Source organism: Amblyomma maculatum, chromosome 1 (assembly GCF_055883805.1).
Source record: "Amblyomma maculatum isolate TAMU_Amacu chromosome 1, ASM5588380v1, whole genome shotgun sequence".
Classification (NCBI taxonomy): domain Eukaryota; kingdom Metazoa; phylum Arthropoda; class Arachnida; order Ixodida; family Ixodidae; genus Amblyomma; species Amblyomma maculatum.
This window is the reverse complement of record NC_139344.1, coordinates 88,092,311-88,119,818: the sequence shown is the minus strand read 5'-3', so window position 1 is coordinate 88,119,818 and position 27,508 is coordinate 88,092,311. Positions and strand designations below refer to the sequence as shown.

At 45.1% G+C, this 27,508-nt stretch overlaps 1 protein-coding gene across 1 annotated transcript in view; it reads left to right on the top strand.

Moving 5' to 3' along the window:
• The first annotated feature begins 1,374 nt into the window (after positions 1-1,374).
• Positions 1,375-27,508, top strand: part of LOC146203099 (kelch-like protein 10) — a 38,969-nt gene continuing 12,835 nt past the window's right edge. Inside the window, exons 1-7 of the mRNA XM_084602664.1 lie at positions 1,375-1,604; positions 5,626-5,833; positions 12,504-12,653; positions 14,415-14,611; positions 15,764-15,842; positions 16,582-16,790; positions 24,875-25,043. Of these exons, the coding sequence (XP_084458790.1) occupies positions 1,375-1,604; positions 5,626-5,833; positions 12,504-12,653; positions 14,415-14,611; positions 15,764-15,842; positions 16,582-16,790; positions 24,875-25,043 (1,242 nt within the window). The remainder of the gene's footprint in view (positions 1,605-5,625; positions 5,834-12,503; positions 12,654-14,414; positions 14,612-15,763; positions 15,843-16,581; positions 16,791-24,874; positions 25,044-27,508) is intronic.

Sequence of the window (27,508 nt, the reverse complement as noted above, 5' to 3'; positions counted from 1 at the left end):
TGTAGCCATGCTTACAGAGCTTACTCTCCTGTAACTAGCTTAAACCGGCATAAGCCTCTGCAGTTGTTTTTATTTATTTTATACCCGCCGCCCCTCTTCCTCTCTAAAAACTCCTTTTATACCCTCGAGCAATAAACAACGTTATAAAAAAAAGGACCATACCGAACAACAGTACCGAAGCAGAGGAGCTGTGATCGCTCACCATTAATTAATTAATTAATTAATTAATTAATTAATTAATTAATTAATTAATTCCGTTACTCTCTGTGGGATTTCATCAAACATTATTGCGCTTGCCTCACCACCTCCGTTGTTTGATTCGTTTTAAATATTTACATAAACGAATGGCTAAGTTCACTGCAGAAAACAGGCAGCGTGCATGAGATATTGCCGTGAATGACATGCAGTTAAGATGGGGGCGCCACCATGATTCGGTATCGATTGTTGAAGAGAAGGAAGACTAATAGCTATATGCATATATGAAGGCCATGCAATGAAGTCGGAAGGAACAATGTTTAAGGAAAATATAAGCTTTGCGTGTAGGCCCAAAGAACCGAGGTTACACCAAACGCAGGTGAAGTTCAAAGCAATTCAAATCCACATTTGACGAAATAAAAATGCTACCTCAAGATAACAATTCAAGCTCGAAAGGCGCTCATGTACTTACCTTTTGCCGAAGATTACATTAATAAATGATCGCCTTAAGTCAGGGCAACTACGTGGTAGTCTACAAAAGACGCGTTCATAAAACCGTCCCTGGCTTTTGCATAAATACAACTACGTACCCCTAATGTTCTTGAAATAAAGCGGTATCGTTATTTTCTATGTAATTATATAAAAAATATCTTACCGTTACCGTTTCAAACCTGTCGTCTACATTGGTGTCAATGTTTTCCAAGCGATATTTAGTGTCAAATACCTGCACTGGGGGAGTTTTCTATTGATAAGAAGAAAGAAACCTCTTTGTATTACAACTCAACGACCACGCCTCACACCGCCATTCTTTTTTTTTTTTTTTTTACGTTTCGGGACAGGAAATTCGACCATCGCGTTATCCAATGGGGCGCGCTGCGTTGCGTTGGTACGGGAAGTTCAAACACCATCGAGCCCAAGCGACGAATGGTCTCAGCAACAGCAGGATCAAGGAAGACATCAACATTGTCAGCTGTGCAAACGGCTAATGCGCCACGCAGCGCGCGCCAATTTACGTTGGCGCACTTTCATGGGTACAAAAGCGTGGGTTCAGAACCACCTGGCCAATTTGTACGCTCTCTAACCTGCTTCCCAGGGCCGGCTGCTACTGACCTTGTTATCTACCTCTCGCAGGGACCTCGACCTCTTGCAGAGCACCGCTATCCCGCTTGCCCCCGTGCTATGGCTACCGACGGCGCCAACGCGGGCGTCGACGACCTCATCACTATTACGTCCGAGGCCAGGGTTCTCTTCAGTGGCGAAGGCAGCGCGCCGGGGTGCACACCGGCAGGCGTTTCCCGTGCCATGCCCAGCCTGAGAGAGCAGAGGAGGACCCGCCGATATTGTGACGTCGTGTTCCAGGCTTCCGATGGCTCACAGGTGTGGGCCCACCGGTTTATCATGGCCTACGAGTGAGATACGGCTGTTTCCTTTCTATAATTTCCTCTCGCACCGTTATAAGCCATTTAATTGAAACACGCTGTAGCCGTTATTATTACGCCGAGAGTTCGTTATTCAAGTGGTTAAGTCGCGTTTGCGTGCTCAATAATGGTCGTATTATTATGCGCAAGCATTAAGTGGCTATGTTTGAGGAGCTTTTCACCAGAACTTTATCGGCAGGATTGCGTCGAAGTGAGGGGCGTTAGGAAAAAGCGAATGGTTGAGTCGATAGAGGATGAAGAGAGTCATTAGTTAAATATAGCCAGTTAAGTCAGTAGGTCGTCGCAATAGCCAACCCGAGTAATGGCGACGTCCAAAGTGATCACGTGGTACCCCACTTCCGGTCACGTGACTTATAAGGCTGTCGACATAGTGATGTTATGTGGACGCAGGGATGTGACTTCTTTGTGTGGCGTCACAAAACCCGAATTGGAAGTGTTTCGTCATGGATGAGCCGAATAAATGAATGAAAGTGATCAGAAAGTGTGCAAAGTATCGTTTAATTGAAGAAAAAAGAAAGGCAGTTCCGAGAGCACTGAATAATCTGCAGTGGAGAAATGCCTGAGCGTTGCTGCTGCACACGGCACACCGCGCCACTAGTCGAACACAACCAGCGTTCCATTGAACGCATCAATGTTCACCGGCGTTCTATAATTCGTTTACAGGAAAGGAATGACGCAGATCTGTTATTCGCGGAGTCTCGCAGACAGATCTCGCGAAAAAATCTCGCCGACGCGAGATTTTCATCACAAACCTATATAGGCTAACGCCTTAAAAAAAAACATTATGCGCAGTTTGGTACCAATGTCGTCTACGACGCAGCTGCTATCACAGTGTGAAATATCTAAAAGGCGCGGGCGATATACCGTGCGCAGCAGCAACGCTCAGGCTTACACCTTTCTCCACTGAAGATTCTGCAGTGCTCTCGGAAAAAACGTCCGTTGGTGGCCCATGTCTGTTAGCCATGTATTAATCGGTATTTTGAGCCCGTCACTAAGAACACACGGTAAAACGGAAACATTCTCAGCTCGTCATTCATAAACGCTGCGACAGTCAGTTTTATTAATGCCCAGTAACTAAACACTTAGTGCCTTTTAACCGCGCACGCATGTTGAGTATAGGAAATAACGAATGCAGCATGTCACCAATTGATGACTGTTTATGTGTAAGTGAAGCGCTCATTAACGTCTAATTTAGCACCTTGTGACGGAATGTTCTTCGCCGGCTCTGCGTTAATGGCGAAAAAGTTTTGTGGCTGTGCTAGTGATAAAGCCGTTACACAGTCAGTAGTTGTCGCATACCTGTTGTTGCGTGCTACTGACATATTTCATGTCCATTAGATCCACACTATGGGACCATTTTACATAAAGTAAGAGACGCATTCGGTACCTGCTTAGGACAAATTCATTGTTCGCAATTCACAAGTTTTTCAGTGTGAATTACACATTCTATAATGGAAAGATAATGTGCCTCCTTTTTGATCAATTATTATCATTTTTTAATGTATGTAATATCTTTATCACTCACTTTCAGTTTCTGTTATGGACACAACCATTGCCATTTATTGATAGAGTTAACCTTTGATTGACGTAAGTACCATCTGCAGTTCAGACACATAGCGCCTACTATGAACTACGTAGCGGAATACTTCCGTATCGGCAACATACCGACGCAAAAAACCGTGATCTCGGTCGCTACTTTGTTATTTGCTGCGTTTATGTTGTCGCTGGGTTGAACTTGAGAGATGGAGCGAGCAATGAGCGCGATTCCTCTAGCTTTCGAGTTTTTCTTTAATGATATTTAAAAATTTCTTTTCTTATGCATTCTTGCGTATTTGCGCCATACTGCAAAAGAATTTTGACTGGGTGGTTAACGCGACAGCACGAGAGGACTCCACATTTTCATTCAACGATAGCTGGCGGGACTTGGAGTTGTCATTTGGAGCGCTCATTCTTTGCTTGTTTACTTTCCATAAAGAGAGACTTATTTATTTTCTATGTCGGATCAGTCAGCTGAGTGCTGCACGCAGCTTCAAACGCCTCACGTCGCCCGACCGCTATCTTCCCATCATATGTGTGTCTGTCTCCGTGACTGCTAGTTTCCGCTTTGATTCTACTAAATTTCCCGCTAACTTCAATTTACGGTTAAAGATACTTTAAGTACTTCTTCTCTACAAGATGCGCCTGGATTCAAAAACTTCATATTTGGTTTTATTTATGGGGTTTAACGTCCCAAAAAGACTCGGGCTATGAGAGACGCCGTAGTGGAGGGCTCCAGAAATTTCTCTCCACCTGGTGTTCTTTACCGTGCACCGACATAGCACAGCACACTGGCAGTTGCTTTCAGCCTCCATCGGGAAGTGGCCGCAGGAGCCGGGATTCGATACCACAAAGTGGATCACAGCAGTTGAGCGCCGTAACCACCGCACCAGCGAGGCGAGGCGGTTTCTAAAATCTACAGGTCGCATGATTTGCTTTTGAGCCACATGCTGTGGCTATAGGACAAATGGTGTGTGTCTCGTCCTCCCTTTTTGTCCGTGTTTAGCTTGCGCTGTTTCCCCCTTAGGACAAATGCTTTAAAATGTGTGAACTACTGTTGTCATTCAGCTGCAGATATTCACGGATTATAAGGTCCCAACTAGGCGGCCGGAATGGAAAGGCAGTTTTATGCTCCTAAAATTTAATCGTGGCCGTCGTGTGTTCTTAAATCTGTACATCATGACTGACAAATCAACAGTTCCGACAAACTTCACTGTTTTTTTCATACACTGGGCCCACGTTTACGCTTTCTTTTTATTACCTAGCCTATTTAAGTGCAAAATAAGGCAAGTCAATGCTTTTGTAAGGCCCAATTCACGATGTTTGGATTGGCGTGCTCTGTACGTCAATGGCCATGTTAATTCGCTTCCCAGATACTTTTTTCTTCATTAAGTAGTGCCCGGCCTTCAGACGTGTGCTGGAGAGAATTACATTCGCGTCCGTGAAGCCACATAAAAAGGCTCAATAAGGAATCGGGTGACAAAGGAAGAATAGTGGCATTGCTATTATGATATCCCATCATGCTATACGTCGGTAAGACGAAACGTTTAGGTGGTAATTGAAGAGTTGCTTTGGAGCCCATTCAGAATTCAGCCCGTGTTACCGTTTATAGGGCAGACGTGAGAGTAGTAAACTGTGTGATCTTCGATATATATATATATATATATATATACATATTGAAGAGGGGTTTATTGGCAGTTATTCGGAGGACTGGAGACGGCGACCAGTGACACAAGGCAATCGTAGAGCGAGGCACAATATCGTCCGAACAAGACGGTCCGAGCTCTCAGTGCGGCGCGCCAGCTGATCGGCGTCTTCATCGTCGTTAGCTTCGGCGCTGTATCATCTTCTTCCTATATATATATATATATATATATATATATATATATATATATATATATATATATATATATATATATATATATATATATATATATATATATATATATATATATTATGAAATGATATAACCTCTTTGACAATGTATTATTTGTGGTTTTACGCGCATTTTATTCTATTGTCATTACAGTGTCACTACTTGTCACATGTCCTTCGATAGCGCATGTATTTAAGCGGAAAGCATAGGCTGCTCTGCGCATTCCTTGACGAAGGCCGGGCCCCGGCCGAAACGTCGGAAATAAACCTTTGTTTTCGTTTGTGCGCCCCTACCTCATATTATATATATATATATATATATATATATATATATATATATATATATATATATATATATATATATATATATATATATATATATATATATATATATATTGGTATTCCGTGTGCCAACACCCCTGGCACAACTTCTTGAGGCCCTACGTGTCAGCGTTATCCTTTGATTTTTTTTCTAACTAGAATTTTTAATTCTGTTGAATCGTGCTGGTATACGCTTCCGGAGTTTTTTCCAAGAAGTGGTAACGTTTCCACGCGTCTCTCGCTCCCCCATTCCATTCAGGTTCTCCGGGTGCGCCAGCTTGTTTGCAGCAGCTAAGTATAAGAAGGCCCAGAACCAGGATTGGACGCCGTCCATCCGCGTGGTAATGAGCGACATCTTGGGTGAGATGCTTCAGCTCCTGGTCGACTTCACCTACCAGGCGCCCCTCCACAGTCTCATTAGGCAAGACAACATCCACCAAGTGCTTGAGATGGCCGATACATACAATGTGAGTTTGGGACTATTCAGGCAGAGCCGAGCTGTGGGCACGCAACGCATTACCGCCGATACGGGACAAATTGATGGATGGCAGAATAGCTGGATGCCCTACAGCAAGGTGCTGCAGATAGCTGGATTCCAGGGTAGATGCATACACAGCCGACAATAGCTTGAACAGACAGTATCGACTAACCGGTGCTGTTTGCGACGAATAGAGCAGGGGACACCATAGGAGGGGTACGGCACTAAATCTAACTTTCCTTCTTCTCTGCCAAAACATGCTAGATGCGACATACGATATTAGATGGCTGAGATCGGATACAACACGAAAACAAAGGTGCAATTGACCTTGAGAAATATTCATTGGCACCGGTCTATTAAACAGCCGTGGCGGTTAACCGCTTTTCTCCGCCGCGATTGCTTCCAGGTGCACGATGAAATGTGCAAGGCGGTTGACCACGATGTCATACGTCAAGTCGATGCAATTAGATGCTGGGCCTCCTCCGAGCGTCATTTAACTTTTGTCTTTGGTTGCAGCTGAGTAGTGCTGTATTCAAACACAAAGTTCCACTAGCGACTAGGTGTGGCTTGAAATACTGTATATGGATATACGGTAAAAGGGAGAATTGCTTGTAAAACGAAAAAGGGCAGTGGGGTCAACGCTGTAAATTAGCATGTCAGAGAGAGTGAGTGTTTAGGAGCGGAGAGCAGCGCCACATTGATCGCGACACAATGGCACCGTTCCATTTTCTAAAATTAGCGTTGTGGTAAGGTTATACTGAGATGACATGGTGGTGAATAGAGGTTTAGGCTTGTTTGGTAGCGGGATATGAGCGGAGGACTGTGATGAGTAACATCACAGCACAGCCAGATGACACAAAAGGAAACAGTTGTGACTAAGTCTGTGCTGGCTTATTCTTAAGCCTCTCTAATCTCTAATTCTGTAATCAAGCAGAGAGATGCTATAGCAAATTGTACAAAATAGGCAGTGCGATGCTCGGAGGCAGAAATGCCGCATATTGCTGACGATATGCTGATTACACTTGTCTCTTGGAGGTTCGATATTGGTTCCACGACGTCCAGAGTCAAGGTCCACCGCACAGAGAAGACATGCGGAAGCCAATTTTTGAACGGCCCTTAGGGCAAGTTGTCCGTCTCAAATAACTGGTCAAGGACAGCAGTAGGTTCCAGCTAAATTACTTAAAGCGCATTGCGTTGCATTGCTGTTTTTCTTTTGGCCTTGAAAAAACGTGAACGATGATCTCCTATGTCAGTATGAAGGAGCATGCAAGTAGGCCTCAAGGCTGAATAGGCTCATGGGATCATCTGGTCGCGACTATCAAAATTAAAGGTACAATTTGGCGTCTTGCGACGTTATCGTGTAGCCAACTTCTCGGAGAAATCTTCGAAGAATGCCCAGGACATCACCCGTATAAGTAATGCGACAAAAGCGAGCAGTACATTCTAAGAACAGGTAGCAAGATGCTTGCGAAGCAGTAGGAATGTTTTAACAGGTGGCAATGTTGTTGCTGGTACGCTTGTTTTTCTGTCATGGCACATCAGCGTCGGCCTATCGAAAAGTAGACTTATCAAGGCCGGGAGCCCAGGTGGACCATCAGGACCACAGGCCTTGTCTTCTGAGGCAAGGCTTATTGCCAACGTTGGACAGGCTCGACATCCATTGAACTGCACAAGCCCGGGCACCTATAGCAAAGGGGGAGGGGGCGGGGGGGCAAGAGGGATAGGTAGTATGGACCCTATCTCCCGACTCCGTGTAGAACACATTCTTTTTCGGTCTGCGTAATGACAATAGTCTTTGAAATCATGCACTCGTAACTCGTGACTAGCACACTGTAAGAAGGTTCTTTAAATCCCACCAGTCGAAGGGCTGATTTGGTGGGTTCAAACAAACACACGAGCAGAACGGTCAAACCAGAACGGTCAAACTAGAACATATCTTTTTATACAGAAACCTAGGACTAGATAAATAACAACACATAACAAATAACGAGCCTAACAAACAAGACGAACACAAACTTTTAAAAGTCACCGGACGCGAGAAGAATGAAGTCCATGCTGATGCTCCCGGTTGCGTGGGCTCGGAGTGCAAGGACAAGGAACGCCCTGTGTCCACAGGCGCTTGGGTCAGGCCAGCAGGTGGCTTGGCGGCGGAAGACGCTCGGCCGAGACGAGAGGCCTCAGGTTGCCGTCATGCGGCAGAGACGCCCAATTTCCAGGTGCGTCTATCTAGCGCATCCAGCACGACGCCGAACGTGCGTGCTGGCTACGTGCTCCAGGCACACGACAGGAGTCGGCCACTCCCTGATCTAGTCTCCCGAGTCATAGGTCAGGTGGGATGCAATCAGCAGGAACTCCGTGGCCACTCCCAGGTCAGGTATCCTGGCTCGTAGGCCAGGCGGGACGCAATCAGCCGCAGCTCCTTGACCATCCGTCCTCCAGCAACCCTGCTCCGCCGATCTCTGTCGTTGTTGTTGTTGTCCTCAGAAAAATGGCGCATAATTACTAGGAGGATTGGCCATATGCGCTAATAGACGTAGTGGTCGGTGGGATCACGGCGGCTATGGTACACTAGTTTTGCAGGTTGGTGCGTACAAGAGTGTAGATAGGAGCAGCGAACATGCTCGCCATGGACGCGCCAAAGTTGCTACTTATTATAAATTTTAAGCCTGCTGAGGCGGCTTGGGACCTTCGGTCGACGTGTATCACGCCCTGGAATCGGTGGCGTGTTGTGGCATAATCGATGAAGAAGCGGTTTCTCGGAATAGCTTAGTGGTTGATGCTGCGGGGTTTCTTAATTGTCTCAACCCACGTCGTCTCGAGAGCCGTCAGTGTTCAGATAAACGACGCTGGAGAATGTGGGTGCTTATAGGGAACCCAAACTCAAGTTTCGACGCCCGACGGCAGCTCCGCATTTCTCGCGTGGTGGCAAAATGTGAAACCCGAGGACGCGGCCGGAGCAGACGCTCCGCTAGCTTCCTATGCACTCGTGGCGATCGAGTTGCGCCTGGCGGTTATTTGGCGATACAGAAATGCATCCGCTGATGCAAAACGGAGGTACTGAGTAGTGTTGTGTCGTCGACAGTCGCAATAGTAGGCGAAACGCTAAAATACGAGGCTCACGTGTGAATTACTATGCATATTCCTTTGGAAGCGTTTCCGCAAGACCTGTTTTCCAACCGCATGGCCTCCTTCTGTGACGTCTCGCATTCTTTGTGGAAATGAAGAGAGCCAATTTCCCTTTCCTTCGTAAACTCGGAAATGTTGCCTGTGGACAAAGACGGCTTCGAGGGGTATAGAAAGAGTAAAATGGTTTAATATCACGCCGAGAAAAAAAGGAGGGGCGGGGGGGGGAGAAGGATTCTCCTGCGTTCCGCTCCCCGCGTGTGACTCATTTTGCCGATATTTTTGTGCTCGCTGCCTGCTTTGGGAGTTTGTAAGTGCTCTGAAACCAACCAAACCAACAGATATCCAGTGTGCGACGTCCGCGATCGAATCGCAGACGTGAATGGGCCCTAAGGGACACCTGAGATCTCAGTTCTAAAACGACCCGGAAAATAATGAGAAACGAAGCCTTTTATTGGCTGAGGAACGTTTACATATTTCTGCGAATTGGCCAATAAAATAAATATGTCCGAAGCGCAATACAAGAGCGCACCCATGGCTCGATCGACACTATTCGCACGGAGCACTCCATTTTCGTCACAGGTTTCACGAGTGCAAAGCAAATATTATAATAAATGAACTACAACCATTTAGTAAGAACCGAAATAAGAGCTTTCGCTAAGCTTAAATTTCACTTGCCTCCCAAGCCAGCGAGCCGGTTCTGTCGCCTGCTGCGCAAGGAGCCCGTACAGTGTGTGTGTGTGGGGGGGGGGGGGGGGGGGGGCGAAAGTTCCCAGGCCGCAGGTTTTGCTTCTGGTCAGCATATTCTGACACGTGAGGTCCCATTAAAGCTATAAATGATCTCAGAGGTTAGAATAATGCTTCTTTTACCCTCCACATCTATTTTGAGATTTGGGGCCGTCGTAGCTGCCTGACTATACTGCTCAGAAGCAGACCCTGTGGCCTGGAAACTTTTGACCTACCCTGTACGTGCTTCTGAGTCTGCTAGAGTTCGCTCCTCTGAAGAAACACCACTTTCAGATTGCATACCTATTCTTCGACTGCAAGGTTTCTTTATTAATGTCGTAATGTAGAAACAAATCTGTATACAGATCCCATGCTACAGCCCAAAATGATGGTCAACGAGTGAGCAGCTTTATTTCACAGTGCTGATAATACTTTTGCATATTTTAAACGTATTATATACAACAATGCGTACTTACCTCAAGATGCACTTCCTGCACTATTTTAGCTCACGTGGGAAGAACATTTACCGATCAATAGTTACTCATTGCTATCTCTCATTTGCTCTACAGTCGTGAATAAAAGGTCTCTCCCCTTTAATTAAGATTCCTTAATAGAAATTCGCGGCAGGTTCTCCAGCCATTAAGACGGAATGCATGCGGGATGTCGCGATGCGCATGCACAGGCGCGTCAGGGCGCGTGAACGGGCTTGAGAAACTGCGCGGCGCACGCTTCGAAGGCAGCGAGCCAAATCACCAGCATCCCAGTCTGTGCTTCTCTTTCACAGATGGCGCTGGCCATCAGGAGCCGCAGCGCCGCCCGGCGATGCCTTCTGAACCTATTCACAGTGCTGCCGAGTAGACCAATTTCTCTTGCCCGCATTAACTTGCACTAAAAAACGGGGACGCGTAGATCGCACATATCTACAGGTATCCGGCTGCAGAGTTTATTATTCGCTGCGCGGTACTGAGATCAATGCCAAGCGCCGAGAGCAGGGAATTGCGCCGAGAGCAGGGAATTACGCCGCGTGGTCTGCACCCGCGGCTCCACTTCGTCTCGTTTATGTGGCGGGAGTGAAAGTGGCAAGTAAAAAGATAAAGCAGTTGGGAGTCTCGCTCCCGCGCATTTATGTGACAATGTTGATCATGAAATATTATTGATGGATCCGCATAGCACGGTCGCAACTGATCTGTTCCTTTAGCAGTTTGGTATGACTATTAGACTGAAAAACAAAAAAATAATCAGCTGCTAGCACATATGATTGGCTGTCCTTTCCAGGAACATTCTCCGCCGTATCAAAGTGCACGTTGGCAGCATTTCTGACGCAAGTGAATCTGGTTTGAGCAGCAAGAGAAGAGTAGGGAACCCCAACCAGTATTGAAATCCTTAGGTTTGGTTTGGTTTGGTTTTGGAGTTAAATGTCCCAGAGCGACTCAGGCCATGAGAGACGCCATAGTGGAGGGGTCCGGAAATTTTGACCCCCTGGCGTTCTTTAAAGTGCACTGACATCGCCCAGCACATGGGCGCCTAGCTTGTCGCCTCCTCCGAAAAGCGGCCGCCGTGGCTGGAATTAGATCCCGCATCCTTAGTCATAGTAGTCGAGGGCCCAAACTACTGCATGCGCTACCCCTGCGCAATTAAAATCCTTTGGAAGGACGTCGGCGAATGCATATCGCATGCTGGCCTAGTAGCTTCGGCACCCGTCTCTACTGCGGAAGGTGGTTGATTCGAAACCCACCGGTTTACACCCATCGGTAAAAGTGGGCAGGTAGAAGCGTCCGGCGGCCTGGCGCCCGGCTTTCACAGAGGTGTGCGCTTGGAAGAGGCTTCGCAATGCGCTCTTTCGGAGGGCAAAACCAGTTTCGAACACTTCAGCTTGCATAGGGGGTTAGAGCTACCGTATTTCACTGGGTTCAAAACTGAGTCGTGTCCTGTACCCGGTGACCACATATGGGCTTCTGCCGCACGTGGCAGACTTACGGTTGTCCAGTGGTGGAAGTAATCACTGACTTATCTGCGCAACCCTTTGGCTCATGACCCTTTCCCAAGCATTTAACCCCTGAAGAGTCGAGCACAAGGCCGAGGGAAATCTTATACCCATTGAAAACCGGGGGGTACTCGGCGGCAGCACGCATCGAGCCTGCACACATCAACGATGGGGATAAAATCAGGAGTAGGCAACATGAGGGATTCTTACTTGCATCTGTGTACCTGGCACGGAATGTTGAAACTAAAGGCATAATAAATACTTGTGGAGTGACATGAAGCTTGTATACTCTTTTTTTTTTTTTGTGTGTGTGTGGGGGGGGGGGGGGGGGGGGGAGGGCGGGGGTGTCAAAAGCTATCAGGAAATCTCTCATTATATGGAGACGGCGTTCAGGCTACCGTTGCGGTCTTCTTGGCTCCGTGCATCGAATAACTGCAAGAATTAAGGTAGGTGACCTTTAGATATGACGGCATAACGGCGACGCGAATGCAAACCACCGTAAACATCTATAGCCAAACAGGGTGCGCAACAACATTGACAGTTCACACAAGCCAGCAAATTGCACGGGGCTTTTTGAGTATATGTATTGTTGCTTGCACTCAGGTTGCGGACATCAATTATGTTTCCCAACGTAAAGGTTAGTTAGTTGGGAAACAGGAGAACTATATCTCACGATACTAAGCCGCTAGAAGACACGCCATTTAATTTATATAAGGCACAAGGTGTTTACCGCAGCAGCCCTCTGAGCTGTTTCTCTGAAGGTTCTTATTCAAACCTTTCACTTTGTGGAAAGCCCTTGTTGATTCATATCATTCTAACGACACAGATCGCCAAGATCCGAGACTTCTGCCTCAATGAATTAAAGAACAACATTGATGCCGGCTCCTGCATCTCCACATACCATCTTGCTCGTGAGAGGCGATACAGCAACCTTGCGAAAGATGCCTTCGTCTACCTCACTCGACATTTTGACAAGGTACGACCTTCAGGGCAAGAAGTGACAAGGAAAGACAGGCGACACTGACCCTGGTCGGTCTTTTAGAGTGCAATAAGGCGTATGGCAGCTTCGCTGATTAGTCCTGAGAATGCAACCTTCGATAGAACCTTCTACGAGCGAGGGCTTCTAGTCATAAATAGTATTATTTATATTTGGTTAGAGGAGTTTAACGCCCCAAAGCAACTAAGGCTATGAAAGACGCCGCAGTGGAGGAAGAAAGGACGGTTGTACGCAGGCACGTACTAACAAATGAAATTTTATTCGGAGCGCGTGTATGTATATAAACATGCGCAAAAGGGTGGAGCCAAGGTGACGCTTCGCAATCACTGAAGACAGTGTAGTCACGCCACAAAAGTAAAATGATTAAAAAATTAAAAAAAAAAAACACTAAAGGCGACAAAAACTATGGTGTAAAACCACGAGCACACCTTCTTTGCGTTGGTCCGAAAAACCAATGGAATATTTATTCTTCAGGTAACGGCAGTTTACTTTTTCCCACGTGCTCTTTATTGCATTTTTAACAGACTTAGGCCGCAATCCTATTATAGTTTTCTACCGCCATTTTATCGCTTTTACACGCCGTTTTGTCTAGGCACTATTCCTTTAATCGGTTGTATTTTGGTTTTTGTTCCGGCCTTTTACACCCTGGTTTTTATCGTCATCGTGTTTTGATGTTTTTGATCTTTTATCATGTTACTTTTCTGACGTGCTAAACTGTCTTCGGTAATCGCGCAGCATCACCTGGGCTCCACACCTTTATGCGTGTTTATATATGTCGTACTCCGAAATAAAATATAAATTGTTAGTCAGCGCCTGTGTCCGTCTTTTATTCTGTGTATCTTTCGTGTTGTTCTTAGCGCTGTTCTCTGAGTATCCACTTTACAGGCCTGCATCGTCATTGTTATTGCTACTATGATCATAATTATCAACTAAATGCACCGTGAATGTCTTTGCTACTATCATCATTGTCATACTGAATCATCATTGTGCCACTACGGTGGACAATATCTGGGCACACTTCCTGCGCACAGAATATGAAGACGCCACTTATGAGCTAAGAAAGGTTTTCGCCTTAAAACATCAGCCTGTGCAATGCTGCAGTCCGGGCTAGTTGGCTTGCCGATTGTTAGCAACGACGAGCATACTGTAAACGCAGGGGTGCTAAAACAAGCGTTTGTTTATCTCTACCTGTAGTTTGCGTTCTTTTCTTTTTCGATGCACTGCTTTTTGAGGGCCTATTTCAAACATGTGCATTGCGTGGCTGGGGAGAAGGAAAAACAAAAAAAAGAATGGCAGTACGGTGCCCTGATGCTCTATTGTTCTGCCGAAATACAAGGGCGAAGTTAAAGAAGTTTCGACACAAATTACCAGCAACGAGTCGCTGCAATGTCTTCAATGAACAAAAAAACAAATTAATTTCAGGTCGCGCATAGAAGTTATCTGCTGGATTGATTCATATTCTTCATTGACTTATATTTTTGTGCTCTCTTGTCGTAGCTGGTCTTCTTTTTCTTTGCCTTCAGCACTCAAAAACGAATGAGTAGATGTAGGCTGACGGGAGGCATAAAAGGAAGCATAATAGCGCGAAGCCTATAAGGAAATCTCTAGATTGTTTGCACGGGCCCCACATGGTCGGTAATGCAATGAACCCAGTGACGTTAGACGCACTACGTAGATGACGGAGCTATTACTTTCGACTTAACTGCGTAGTTCACTATAACTAGTCATCTCTGTATCCAGGTGGTGCAATACAAGGAGCCATTTCTGGCTCTCAGCTCTGAGGAGCTGAGGTCTATCCTGGCTGAACCACGGCTGGAAGCGCCTAGCGAGATGGACGTCTTCCACGCCATCCTCGAGTGGACATCGCAAGGCCCAGAGAGGCAGAAATATCTCGCACATTTTCTGCCCCTCATTAGATTCATCCAATTCACTGCAAAGTGAGTTGAGCGCCGTAAAAAAAAAAAAAAAAAAAAAGAAAAAAAAAACAAAAAAAAAACGAAGACAGTATTGCAAGTCGATGGGTTTTGTGCACTTGTCTGCAGTGAACATCGCCTGGACACCACTGGTACTGGCCGATCTTACTTCGGGCTGATCTGCCAGTCAGGACTAAACCTTAAACGTAAATGAGCGATGTAAACAGGAATAATTCTCGCAAGGGGATGTAGCGGCGATTATGCACTTACTGTTGCAACCCAAATCATACCAACCGGACATTTCCAGCCGATGGATGAGTTTTCATTTTGGTTAAATAAGAAGGGGCACTCGTATTCTCTTGCAATAATGCGCATGACTGGAAAATATGGCTCGTCACGTGTAAGTTGCCTACGCATGACAAATTGTAGAGATTCAACTAGAGTTCACCATCGGCCGGAGCCGCATTCGCTGCTGCCGCTTCGATCTTGGCTCGATTCCGCGCTTGGTAAGCTCCTCGGCAACGAGCTAGACCGGCTTCTCGCTGTTCGATGGTCTCGGCAGCCTGTCTGGCACGGCTGCCCTCTCTGTGTATTTAGTGAAATGGCTTACATTTATGGCTTATTTACCGAAATTAAATAAAGGAGCGACACACATGTAGACGACGATGTTCACTGCATACGGCGAGAGTGTCTTTGGAACTGGATAAAGACAACAATGTTCGCTTCACAGCGCGAGGTAAACCGTGCAAACTAGATGCCTCTGTCATGACTTGCGCGTTTTTTTTTCTTGCTATTGTCAAGGTTATGTGAGCGAGCCGATAAGTTTGCTGACGCTATTACTATTTTAATAAATGCCCGCAATAGTATGAAGTTAATCGGTTATAGGTTCATAGGGAACGTGAAAAAGAAAAGTGTTAGCCTACGATGAGGATTACCTCGAAGTAATACAAGCTCTTGAATTGGCACTCGGTAGGAAATGCACTTCTTTTACCCCTGGGGATATCCGGAGTTGCATGTGTGTGGCTTCAATTGTTTTTCTTAGCTCTGTGATTTGTGCCCAATCTGATAATCCGGAAAAGGCAGCGTGTTGGAGCACGACCCATTGTAAATGCGCCTTGCCTTTATTAGCCACTACAGGATGAACTATTGAGTTTCATTTTTTTTTCTCTTGAACAGGGAAATGCGTCTGGTGATCATCAATGACCAGGTTCAAGCCGACACAAACAACGTCAAGGTTCTCAGCGCGATCCACAGGGTTGGTTACAATTTGTAAGAGTTTGTGTGGAGGACTAGTTATTTAAAATTAGGGCAATAGCCTGGACATAGAAATTAGTGACTGGAATGCGATACAGATTATAATTAGCAGCTTTCAGAGCTGAAAAATCGCTAAAAGACGCACAAAGACAAAATAGCGATCCTGCTGGCACCAGTTAACACCCGTCTTTACCCACTACTTATCAAAGGGAATGCTCTTAGCATTAATCCGCTCACCTAATTTCATGGAAGCTCGCATTCCCCTTGATGCCTTGGTCATTCCGGGTAACTGTCTTAATACGTGGGAGCGTTTTTATGTGTAATCTCCAGACGCGTGAAAACCTACAATGACGGGGCTACACTTCCTTTTTTTTTTTTTTGTCCCGAAAAAGATGGCCTTAATTCGGAAAACAGGTGGCAGGTCCTAATATAGAGGATTAAACTCATTGAACACTGGGGATACGAAATAACAGAATTTTCCGCAATATGGCGACAGCAACTGCCGCAGTACTCATACCTCCGAGGCCCTCACTTTGCCCCATTATAGACGCAACTGACCTGGTTATTGGTGGTTGTGATGTTGAGGATCATGTACTTTGCGATAGGTATATCCGCGAACTATGATGTATTTTATCTGGGCCTTATGATCCCTCTATGATACATTAAAGTGGATTAAAATGAGTGTAGTTTACGGCCAAAAATATGTCTTGATTGTCGTCGACACATTTATTGCCGGGCAGACGCTGACTGGGTTGACTCACCGGACGACAGCTCTTGGCAAGTGTGCCGGCGTTGACATGTCAGCGAAACTGTGGTTGAAGCCGCGCGTCCCCAACAACATCATGTTCAGTTTTGGTGGCTGTGCATCACTAGTTTCCAGCGAGCTGTACGCCTTCAACTCCCGCACCGCTAAGTGGCGCTTTGTCGGAGAACAGCCCACATCACCCCGGTATGCGCACCACTTCTTTTCTTTTATGCAAATATACGCGTATCCACTTTCTATTTTTGTTCTTACAATGAAATAACTGATTTCTGGGTGAGCTCACAGAGAACAGCGCGCAATATCCGTGAAGAGGAGTTCTCGAAGCCAAAGTATCAGACCAGTGTTTTTTTTTTTTTTTTTTTTTTTTTTCAATCATATTTTACTTTCACCAAGAAAGGGAAAAGGCTGCACAGCAGCAGCTTGACAACGCTCCGGCCACCCAGGCAACAATGACACGCTGTTTGGTAATATTTTCTTCAATTATTGTAGAAAAAGAATACGTATTACACTTTCATGTACAGAAGCAAAATACAGATTTTACGTAATTGTACGTAAAATACACATTGCATATTGTACAATGAATAATATAAATATTATAGGCTGATTCTCAATGATAAAAAATAATACAGGATAGAAACACTGCTTTAATCTTCAAAGCAAGCATTTTGCAGAAATATTTCTAAGATATGGTTTTTTCTCAGTTCCATTACGTTTATGTTTTTCTTTGTGAAAACGTTTAGTGTGTTTCGAAGCGTATGAGCGATTCGTTGACGGCCATAGTGCGCGAGAAAGAAATTTTCCATAGTGGTTGATGGCGGTGAGGGTAAGCATATACTGCTGTTTGTGTAGATTGGATAGTGTGAGAAAAGAATCTAGCTTTCCTTTTACCGCTCTAGAGTAATTTCTTTATCGGAATTTTGTTCATTTCTTTATGCGGAACTATGGTTGCTTTGCAGCCACTGTAGATATCTTCCAGTACGTTCACATAATGCTCGTCTACACCCTGATTTCGAAATTTTTGTAAGACTGCCGAGGTTTTTACCGAGTCAAATGCTTTTTCGTAATCAAATAATGCTATGTATAAGGGCTGATTATATTCCGAGCACTTTTATGTCACCTGGTTTATGGTATTATATGATCGATAGTAGAGTCCCCTTTCCAAAAGTCTGCTTGACTTTTTGCTAAACTATAGAAAAGATCAAATGAAAAAATATGTGATTGATGATAGTTTAGACTTGGGTCGAATTTAACTCCGAAGCATGCGCAGCAATCTCGGGGAAGAAGTGCGTGATGATTAATTGATATGAAAGAGATTTGATTAGGCAATGACGAGCGCGAAGTAAAAAAAATTAGTTTTTTCTTAGTATGATTGGCTTGTCAACGATTAAGCTGGCAGGTACGTTAGCAAGGTCATGGTTAAGTTTGCTGAGTACTAAAGTGAAACAATATCAGATCTTATGATCTTGGTGTCATCAGCGTATTAAAGGCAACTGGTGGATGAAGGCAGTTAGGCAGGTCAGTAATTTAAATTATAATGAGAAGCGGTCTTAAGGTAGATTCTTGAGGCACGCCTACATTAGTTTTTGTTACTTTTGAGCAAAAGCCTGCAACATCCGGATTTCTGTTCAGTAACTACAAAGTAACGATAAAGCTGGGCTTGCCATTAAAATCGCTTCTAGATGAATAAAAAAATGGCGTGATTAAGCGAGTCGAAAGCTTTATAGATGTCTATGAATACAAAGCCAGCAAATTTTCCATTGTCGAATGGCTTCTTAAGTTGCTCTGTAAAAAAAAAAAAAAAGGAAAAACAAGTGTTAGATCAGTAGAGTAGCCAGAGCGGAAGCCAGCTGATAGGAAGCAATGGTGTTAAACTTGGTAAAATATTTTGTTAGGCGCTTTTCAGTTATATTCTTTATTCATTTTAGTAAAACATTGTAGCACAGAAATTGGTCTATACTTCTTTATTGAGGCTTGGTCACTGTTTTTAAAAACTGGCGTTACCTTACCGCGCCTTAGTTTGCGGAGAAAAATGCCTGTTCTAAATTTAAAATTAATTATTGTGATTAGAACATGTGGTATGAGGTTTGGAATGAGCTTAATACGACTGAAGTAAAGGCTACCCAATTCAGCCCTTGTCACTTTGAGGCTGTTAATAACAGATAATACTTTTTCAGGTGTAGCTGAAAATAAGGAAAACGAATGCGTAAAGCGATTAGATGGATGCGAATAACGGGATGCGGTATCATTACCCGTACTTAGGAAAAATTTACTAAAGGCATCCGCAACGCCTGATGGGTTGCAATATTCCTTGCCATCATCGAAAATCTTGGTCATCGTATGTTTCTTAAAGCAATCCAGGAAAGAGTTGAATATCTCTCATTTTATTTGTTTCCGCAGCTTAGTATCTTGCGTTCATGTCTCTTTCTTTTCGCTGTTTTCAACTGTCCTGAAATAGAATTGGCATTTTTTTTTTCTGTATCAAGCAGGTACTTTTGCGTTGAAGGGCTGTTTTTTTGTTTTCTTACAAAGATTTTCTCTTGTGCGCATAGACTTCTGCGGCTGATCTGTTAACTGTGGATTCAGCGATGACGCTATCCTTTTTTGTTACACTTTGCGCTAATATGAGTGGAAATATGATAACCGCAGCATTAAAAAGAGTGAAAAATCTTCTTGTGGCTCTTTTAACGGGCTTATCGAGCAAAGCTTTGTGAAACAGTTAGATAGTAAGGGGGTGCATGGATTACCATGTGTACTTCGTACTGGAACAGTTCATTATCATCAGCCTGACTATACCCACTGCAGGGCGAAGGCCTCTCTCATATTTCTCCAATTAACCCGGTTCTGTGCTAGCTGCATCCACTTCACCCCTGCGAACTTCTTAATCTCATCCGCTCACCTAACTTTCTGCTACCCCCTGCTACGCTTTCCTTCCCTTGGAATCTAGTTTGTTACCCTAAGCGACCATCGGTTATCCTCTCTTCGCACTACATGTCCTGCCCATGCCCATTTCTTCTTAATTTCCGCTAGAATGTCGGTAACTTGAGCTATTTCTCTGACCCACTCTGCACGCTTCCTATCTCTTAATGTTACCCCTACAACTTTTCGTTCATAGCCCTCTGGGTTGTCCGCAACTTAAGTAGAACCCTCTTGGTTAGCCTCCACGTTTCAGCCCCATAGGTGAGTGCAGGTAAGTTGCAACTGTTGTATACTTTCCTCTTGTGCGATACCGGTAAGCTGCTAGTCATAATCTGCGAGTGCTTGATCCGAATCTCATTCTTCTTGTTATTTCTTTTTCGTGGTCCGGATCTTCGGTTACTGCCTGTCCTAAGTAGACATATTCGCCTACTACTTCCAGTATTTCGCTACCTAATGTAAACTGCTGTTCCTTCCCGTGGCTGTTGAACATTACCTTAGTCTTCTGCATATTGATTTTCAAGCCTACCTTTCTACTTTTCCGGTCTAGGTCATCAATCATTATTTGCAGTTAATCCACCGAGTTGCTTAGCAAGTCAATGTCATCAGCAAATCGCAGATTACTGAGGTATTCTCCATCTACCCTTATCCCTAACTGCTCCCATTCCAAGTCTCTGAATACTTCCTCTAAACAAGCTGTGAATAGTGCTGGGGAGATTGTGTCTCCTTGCCTAACACCTTTATTTATGGGAATTTTGTTACTTTCTTTATGCAGAACTATGGTTGCTGTGCAGCCACTATATATATATCTTCCAGCACTTTCACGTACGGCTTGTATTTCGCAATGCCTGCATCACCGCCGAGGTTTCAACTGAGTCAAATGCTTTTTCGTAATCAATGAATGCTATGTAATAGGGCTGGTTATATTCCGAGCATTTTTCTATCACCTGATTGATGGTATGGTTATGATCGATAGTAGAGTACCGTTTCCGAAATCCTGCTTGATCCTTTGTTTGATTGCAGTCTAAGGTTGTCCTGATTCTATTAGCGATTACCTTAGTAAATACCTTATACGTAACAGACAGTAAGCTGATTGGTCTGTAATTTTTATGGTCCTTAGAGTCCCCTTTCTTGTGAATGAGGATAATGTTTGCATTCTTCCATGGTTCCGGTACCGTCGATGACACCAGGCACTGCGTATACAGGGTGGCCAGTTTTTCTAGCACGATATCCCCCCCGTCCTTCAGCAAATCTGTAGTTATCTGATCCCCTCCAGCTGATTTCCCCCTTTTTATAGTTTCTAATGCTTTCTCGACCTCGTCCTTCGTCTCTGGTGGAACGTCTGACTGTTTTTCCCTACCGCCAACCTCATTACGGTGCTGACTACTTTGGCTACTGTAGAGATCTGTATAGAATTCCTCGGCTACTTTGACTATCTTGTCCATATTCGTGATGACGTTGCCCGCTTTGTCCCTTATCGCATACATCTGATTTTTGCCTATGCCCAATTTCCTCTTTTCCACTTTAAGGCTTCCCCCGTTCTTTACAGCATGCTCAATTTTCTTCATGTTATACTTCCTTACATCGGCCACCTTGCGCTTATTGATTAGCTTCGATATCTCGGCCAATTGTATCTGGTCTATTGGATTGGAAGCTTCCATACTCTGGCGTTTCTTAATAAAATCTTTCGTCTCCTTAGACAGCTTACCGGTAGCCTCCCTAACAATCCTACCGCCTACTTCTACTGCACACTCAGTAAGGATATCTCCGAAATTATTGTTCATTGCTTCTAGGGTAATGTCGCCATCTCCGGTTAGAGCTGAATATCTATTCTGTAGCGAGATCCTGAACTCTTCTGCCCTCCCCTTCACCGCTAATTCGTTGATGGGTTTGTTTCTTACCAATCTGTTGCGTTCCTTCTTTAGATTTAGGCTAATTCGGGACCTCACCATCCTGTGGTCACTGCATCGCACTTTCCCGATTACCTCTACATCTTGCATAATGGCGGGGGTTGAACACAGTATGGAGTATATTTCATTTCTACTCTCCCCGTTAGGATTTTTCCATTTCCATTTCCGGTTCTTCCGTTTGCTGAAGAAGGTATTCATGATTCTTAAGTTATTGCACTCTGCAAACTCAACTAGTAACTCCCCCCTGCTATTCCTTGCACCAATGCCATAGTCACCTACAGCCTGGTCTCCTGCGCGCTTTTTCCCTACCTTGGCATCGAAGTCGCTCATTAGTACAGTATGCTGCGTTTTTACTTTTCGCACTGCCGATTCTCCATCTTCGTAGAAGCTTTCAACTGCCTGGTCATCACAACTACGTGTAGGTGCATAGACCTGTACAACCTTGAGTTTATACCACTTATTAAGCCTAATTACGATACCTGCCACCCTCTCAATAATACTATAGAGTTAATCTATATTGCCCGCTATATATATTTATTGACAAAGAAACCTACTCCTAGTTCTCGCCTCTCTGGTAAACCTCGATAACACAGTACATGCCCATCCTTCAGTACAGTGTATGCCTCATTCGGCCTCCTAGCCTCACTAAGCCCTATGACATCCCATTTCATACCCTCTGGTTCCTCTAACAGCAGTGCTAAACTAGCTTCACTAGCTAGAGTTCTAGCGTTAAACGTTGCCAGGGTCAGTTTCCAATGGCGACCTGTCCAGCGGAGCCGGGAATTCTTAGCACCCCCTGCTGATTCACAGGTCTGACCGCCGCCGTGGTCAGTTGTTCCGCAGCCGCTGGTGACTGAGGGCCGGGGTTTTATGGAACTAATCAAGCATTAATAGCCAAAACGTAGAAGACAACTGAAGTAAACGTTTTTACACTGAAGGCCTTAGTGAAAACGGGACGTCAGGAGCACCGTTTCACCAGTCAGTCGTCTTTGGCTCTGCGCGCGCACCACTCACTTTTTCTTCTTTCCTTGCGCGTAACACTTCGTCTTTGCGGCCCGTGACAATATTGTTACGTGGCGGCAAGCGATGACAACATGAGAACAGAGGACAGAGAGAAGATGCTCGATGGTCTTGAGATGACGTTTAATGAATCTATGTGCGGGCCTAGCGCGCTCGCTCCTGCCCGCGCCACTGCCCTCTGCTTCCTTCGTCCGTAACATGACACGGGGCCACCGAGTGATCGTCCCGATCTTAGACGAGGAAGTTTACCGATGATGATTCCATGGCATGATGATGGGCGTGTCTGGATGCTAGAAGAAGAGGAATAAGAATAGAACGGCTTGTCGGTTCGATGTCTGATTCCTCTACCCCTCCACAAATTATTTTTTTTTATGCAAGAATACTTCAAAAATTTTCTTTGCTGCCAAATTCTTGTCCGATCACCCTCTGTAAGTATGTGCCATGAGTTATTTGGTCAACAACAACAACAACAACGATGTCTGATGCGTGGGTGATCCGCCTCCCCTGGAGCTGTCAACCATCCGTCGCCAGAGTCCATGGGACCGATGGCTCGAGGTCACGTCGGGCAGCTTGGGTGGGGGTTGCGTGTTCGTGTCCATCGGTTCCTTCGGGTCATTCGGGTCTTTCGGGTCCTTCGTCTCGATTCTGATTGCTCTTTCCGTTCTCCTAGTCTTCAGTTCCAGGCTGGGGGCTAGGCGGTGGTAGTTGGTCAGGTCTGGGCTTGAAGGGGCGGGGCGAAGCTGCTCGGCGATGTCCCTGGGCCCTCGGTCGATGGTCCCGCTCACAGATGGCGTCGATGCTCCAAGGCGAGGATGGGGATGACGTACGCCGCACCTCCAACCAAATGTTACGTGACGGCAAGCGATGACAACAGAAAAACAGAGGACAGAAAGAAGATGCTTGATAGTCGTGAGATGACGTTTAATGAATCTATGTGCGGGCCTAGAGCGCGCGCTCCTGCCAGCGCCACTGCCCTCTTCTTCTTCCTTCGTCCATAACAATATTATAAATAGAGAAAGAAGAGTCGTTAAGGTTAATGTTGATAATGCTCATAATTATTACATTGCATTTTTCAAATGACAGCCCTTCTAAGACATGCTCGAGAGCATTGCAAAAGTCAGAAGCTGAAGAGGGTGGTGACCTTTAAATACAGCCCAAAATAGAATTATTGCCGTCAATTTAATAACAGAGCAACCAAATTCTAACCAGACCGTTTCACAATTGGCAGTATTAAATTCACGATCCTGCCTGCGCTTAGAAGTAGTGCTAGAGGGCACAAAAACGGCCGCTTCCCTTATGACGGCTGAACTGTCTGTGAGAGTACTCAGAAAAATAAGAACTAAAACAATATAGGTGTCTGTGATCATCATCTAATCAGGTTTCGAAGATGGCGATAACCGGAAAGAACTTGCATAATTAAGAAAAAAAAGCCGCTTGAAATAATCAAAGTGTTTGGAAGGGCTGCGGGCGTTGAAAAAAAAAAAAAAAAAAGGTGTCAGATTACAACAAGCGTTTTCACTCAGCTGCTGTTAGATATGACGACATAGTGGCTATGTACTAAGACATGGCAAGAAGAACTTGGATGCGACCGTGATTAGTTGATTCGCGATAGATGCTACTCTTCGGAAAACTCGAACATCATCACCCTCAGGGGCCTTACTTGCCTTTATTTGGCAATTATCTATCCAAAAATACTGCCAGTTGAAAGTCTTGTTTGCATTAACCAGAGTGGTGTTTTGATTGAACAGCTCCTCAACCGAATCATTCAGAATTTTCACGCTATATTTAAAGCTGTCTATTTGGTTCTTCAGCTCCAGGGCGCCGCACCCTGATGTCTACATCGTTAGCAAAATTTTTCCTGCTATCCTGCTATCTGATTAGCAAGCCGATCAGATTCATTCGTCTCTTTGCTTCAATTTCACCAGTTTTCTTCGCAGGTCCAGCGCATGTAGGCATCTTGCAGAACAGTTACTCAATACAAACAGAAATGTGATAGCACTAAGCCACACTGCAATACGGTAGACGCAATTTCAGCAACACTTTGGGAGGAGCGACAGCGAGCAAAACTGCTAAAGCTCGAGCATTAAATTTTGTGAAGGCTAATCTGCACAGGCGAAGGAAGTGTATGAGGTGGAGGACGTCAAGCTGTCACCGTTGCCAAAATGTTCAGAAGGTGGGTGGATCTCTTTTTTCGTAGCATCGCTTGACTAAAAACCTGACTAAAATACCCGCCCAGGCAAAAAGACCTTTATTTCTTTCAGAGCTCCAGAAAGACAGGCGGAAATTGGACGTTATTTTTCGGTGCTCCTGTCCGCCGCAAATATTGCGTAGCTTAACCAGCTAACTCAAGTCTAAAATTATTGCCTCTGTCGATACACCTTATAAATTCTGTGGCCGTTGATGCTCTCGTGGTTTCTCAACCCGCAGGGCCTACCACGGGGTTGCCGTTGTGGAGTCCTGCATTTATATCGTGGGCGGCTACGACGGCCAAGAGTTTTGCCACTCCGTCGCGTGCTTCAATATGAGCAATAAAAAATGGATGCCCAAAGCCAACATGAACAATAGACGCTGCTACGTGAGCGTCGCCACTCTGCAGGCAAGTTGTCATTATGCTGAAGGCAACCATGTCTCTGTTGCACTTGTCCGCTCCTATTTTAACGCGACCGAGGTCAGCGAAAACTCACCAGTGCAACATTCCTTCGGATTGTTGTGCGTGGTTGGTTGTTTGGTTGGTTCACAGGAAGGGAAAGGCGCAGTATCGGTCACACTTGCTCTGTCGACACCTGAACCGCGCCGTAAGGGAAGAGAGGAAAGTGGGAGTGAAAGTGGAAAGAGAGAAAGGGGAGCCGTAGTGGAGGGCTACGGAGTAATTTCGACCACCTGGGGACCTTTAACGTGCGCTGAAATTGCACAGCACACGGACGCCACTTCGTTTCGTCTCCATCGAAACGCAGCCGCCGTGGTCGGCTTCGAACCCAGGAACTCCGGCACAGTAGTCGGGCGTCTTACTGCTGGAGAAACCATTTATCTGGGATGCTTTAGGAACGCCAGCTGTAGGACGAATGGCATACACGACAACCATGCCTTTCAACTCTAGAGCTTTTCGAACAGTTTGGTTACTAAGCTGAGGCCACAAAAAAGGCATGTTTAGTGGGCAGTGTTTCGCAATTTATAGTAGTGTAACTTGTCCGCTCGTCATTAACCTTTCGATGCCCATAATGTACCGAATCGAATACGAGTAGCCAGCTGCAGACTGAAATGAATGCGATTAAAAAAATTTATTGGGTGCGAAGTATGGATGTGAGTTTATTCGAGGTACAAAAATTTCGATGGTTTGTTTACCTCTACCACGAATATAGTGCCCGAAAAAATTAAGTTTGTTTTCAGCTGCCCAGTGGGCGTTTGTTTTTCTTCATTATAGCATGTTCACAAGTCATGAAAGAGAGTTTTCATCTTCATGTCTTCTTTCGAAAAGACGACAATCAAATATTTATTGTTGTGAAATGTATTACCTTCATTCTCACCTTTTAGTTCGGCGTTGGGCGCTAGTTTTATGGCCATTTTCAGTACTTGGTTTTAAAAATATGAAGTGAAATCAGCAAAAGCCCGCGTCTGGCAATATATTCAACCATAAAATTATATTTTGGCGTAGTATGAGGGTATGAGGTTGGTGTAGGTCGTTCTGCCTGACCTAAAATTTTCATCCCCTGTATGGCGGACTAAGTGTCACCATTTGAGACTTCATGCAAGGTTGAGGCCTGTGCAGCAGGCCCCGATAATGACATTGACGGGTACCTACTCCCCGATAAGCACGAGGGCGCTCCAAATGTTATTACAGGTAGCACCACTCCACTTTGACCTAAACAGTTTATAAACGCAGACGTCTCCATTCTTCGATGCGCTGGTCGGTGCTCAATTGGCTTCGCCAAAGTCAATGAGTAATGCGCTGCTGACAATTCGCTGCCAAGAGGATAGACAGCGCATTGTGGCGCCGCCAGTCAACTGTGCTGTACAGTGCACTACCAGTGACGCTTGACAGGTCTTTGCGCTTTGGGCAGTCCTGAGCAGTGCGCTTGACTTCCAGGCGGCGTGTCATTCAGCTAACCAACCTCCGAATTCTGTACCCGAGGGGTACATTTTATTTCACGGGCCCTAATACCCCTGCCACACGGGCACGAAAAATGACATTAGGCACCTAATGCCTTAAACTGCTTAATGCCATTACTTTCGTGGCCGGTGCTACACGCCGAGATCTAATGCCATTTAACGTTTCGATGATGACGATCTAAAGTTATCATAAATATTTTGCCAATAATGGTAACAAATTTTTTATTCATTGTAATTGCTTTTAGTGTTTTAAAATATAAGAATAAAGGTATTTTTTAGCACATGGTGATCATTTTTAACAAACCGAGGACTAGTACTAGCGGTACTAGCCAGTAAGGGCCGTATGCATGGCCAAATGCAGACTGTAAACAAAATGGCGCCTGTGCTGTCGCGGTTGCAGTCGACTCATACTATGTATACGAATGTGTCAGTTTTTAGGTAATATATAAATTTTTATATGCAAAATGTACACTAATTGGCATAAGCTCTGGGCACGAGAGTATTCATTCCATCGTCGAACGCAGGTTGAATGAGTTGTGGCGAACTCATTACGTTGCGAATGGCATTTGGAGGAATGCCATTAGTTTTCGCGTGTGTGGCACCATGCGAATGGCAATTAACACTTAAGGCATTAGGTGCTTATTGTCATTTTTCGTGCACGTGTGGCAGCGGTATAAGGCGAGTCTCTAAAGTTAATGACCTCTCTTTGAATGTATCGCACGGTGACTAATCGTTATCGCAGCGTATTGCAACAGTATGCTCCCGAGGTTAATTTTTTATATCTTTGGACACTAAGTTAGCCCACGAAACATCTGCATGGAGGCGCAAGGTTGCATTTCGTTTTTGTATTACAACGCTGAACTGCTAGCATACAAACGCTCCAGAATCGTTACAGCAAGTCATTAACAATTAGGACACGTGTCTAAACCCGTGGGTGTGCTGAAACCTGGAAAC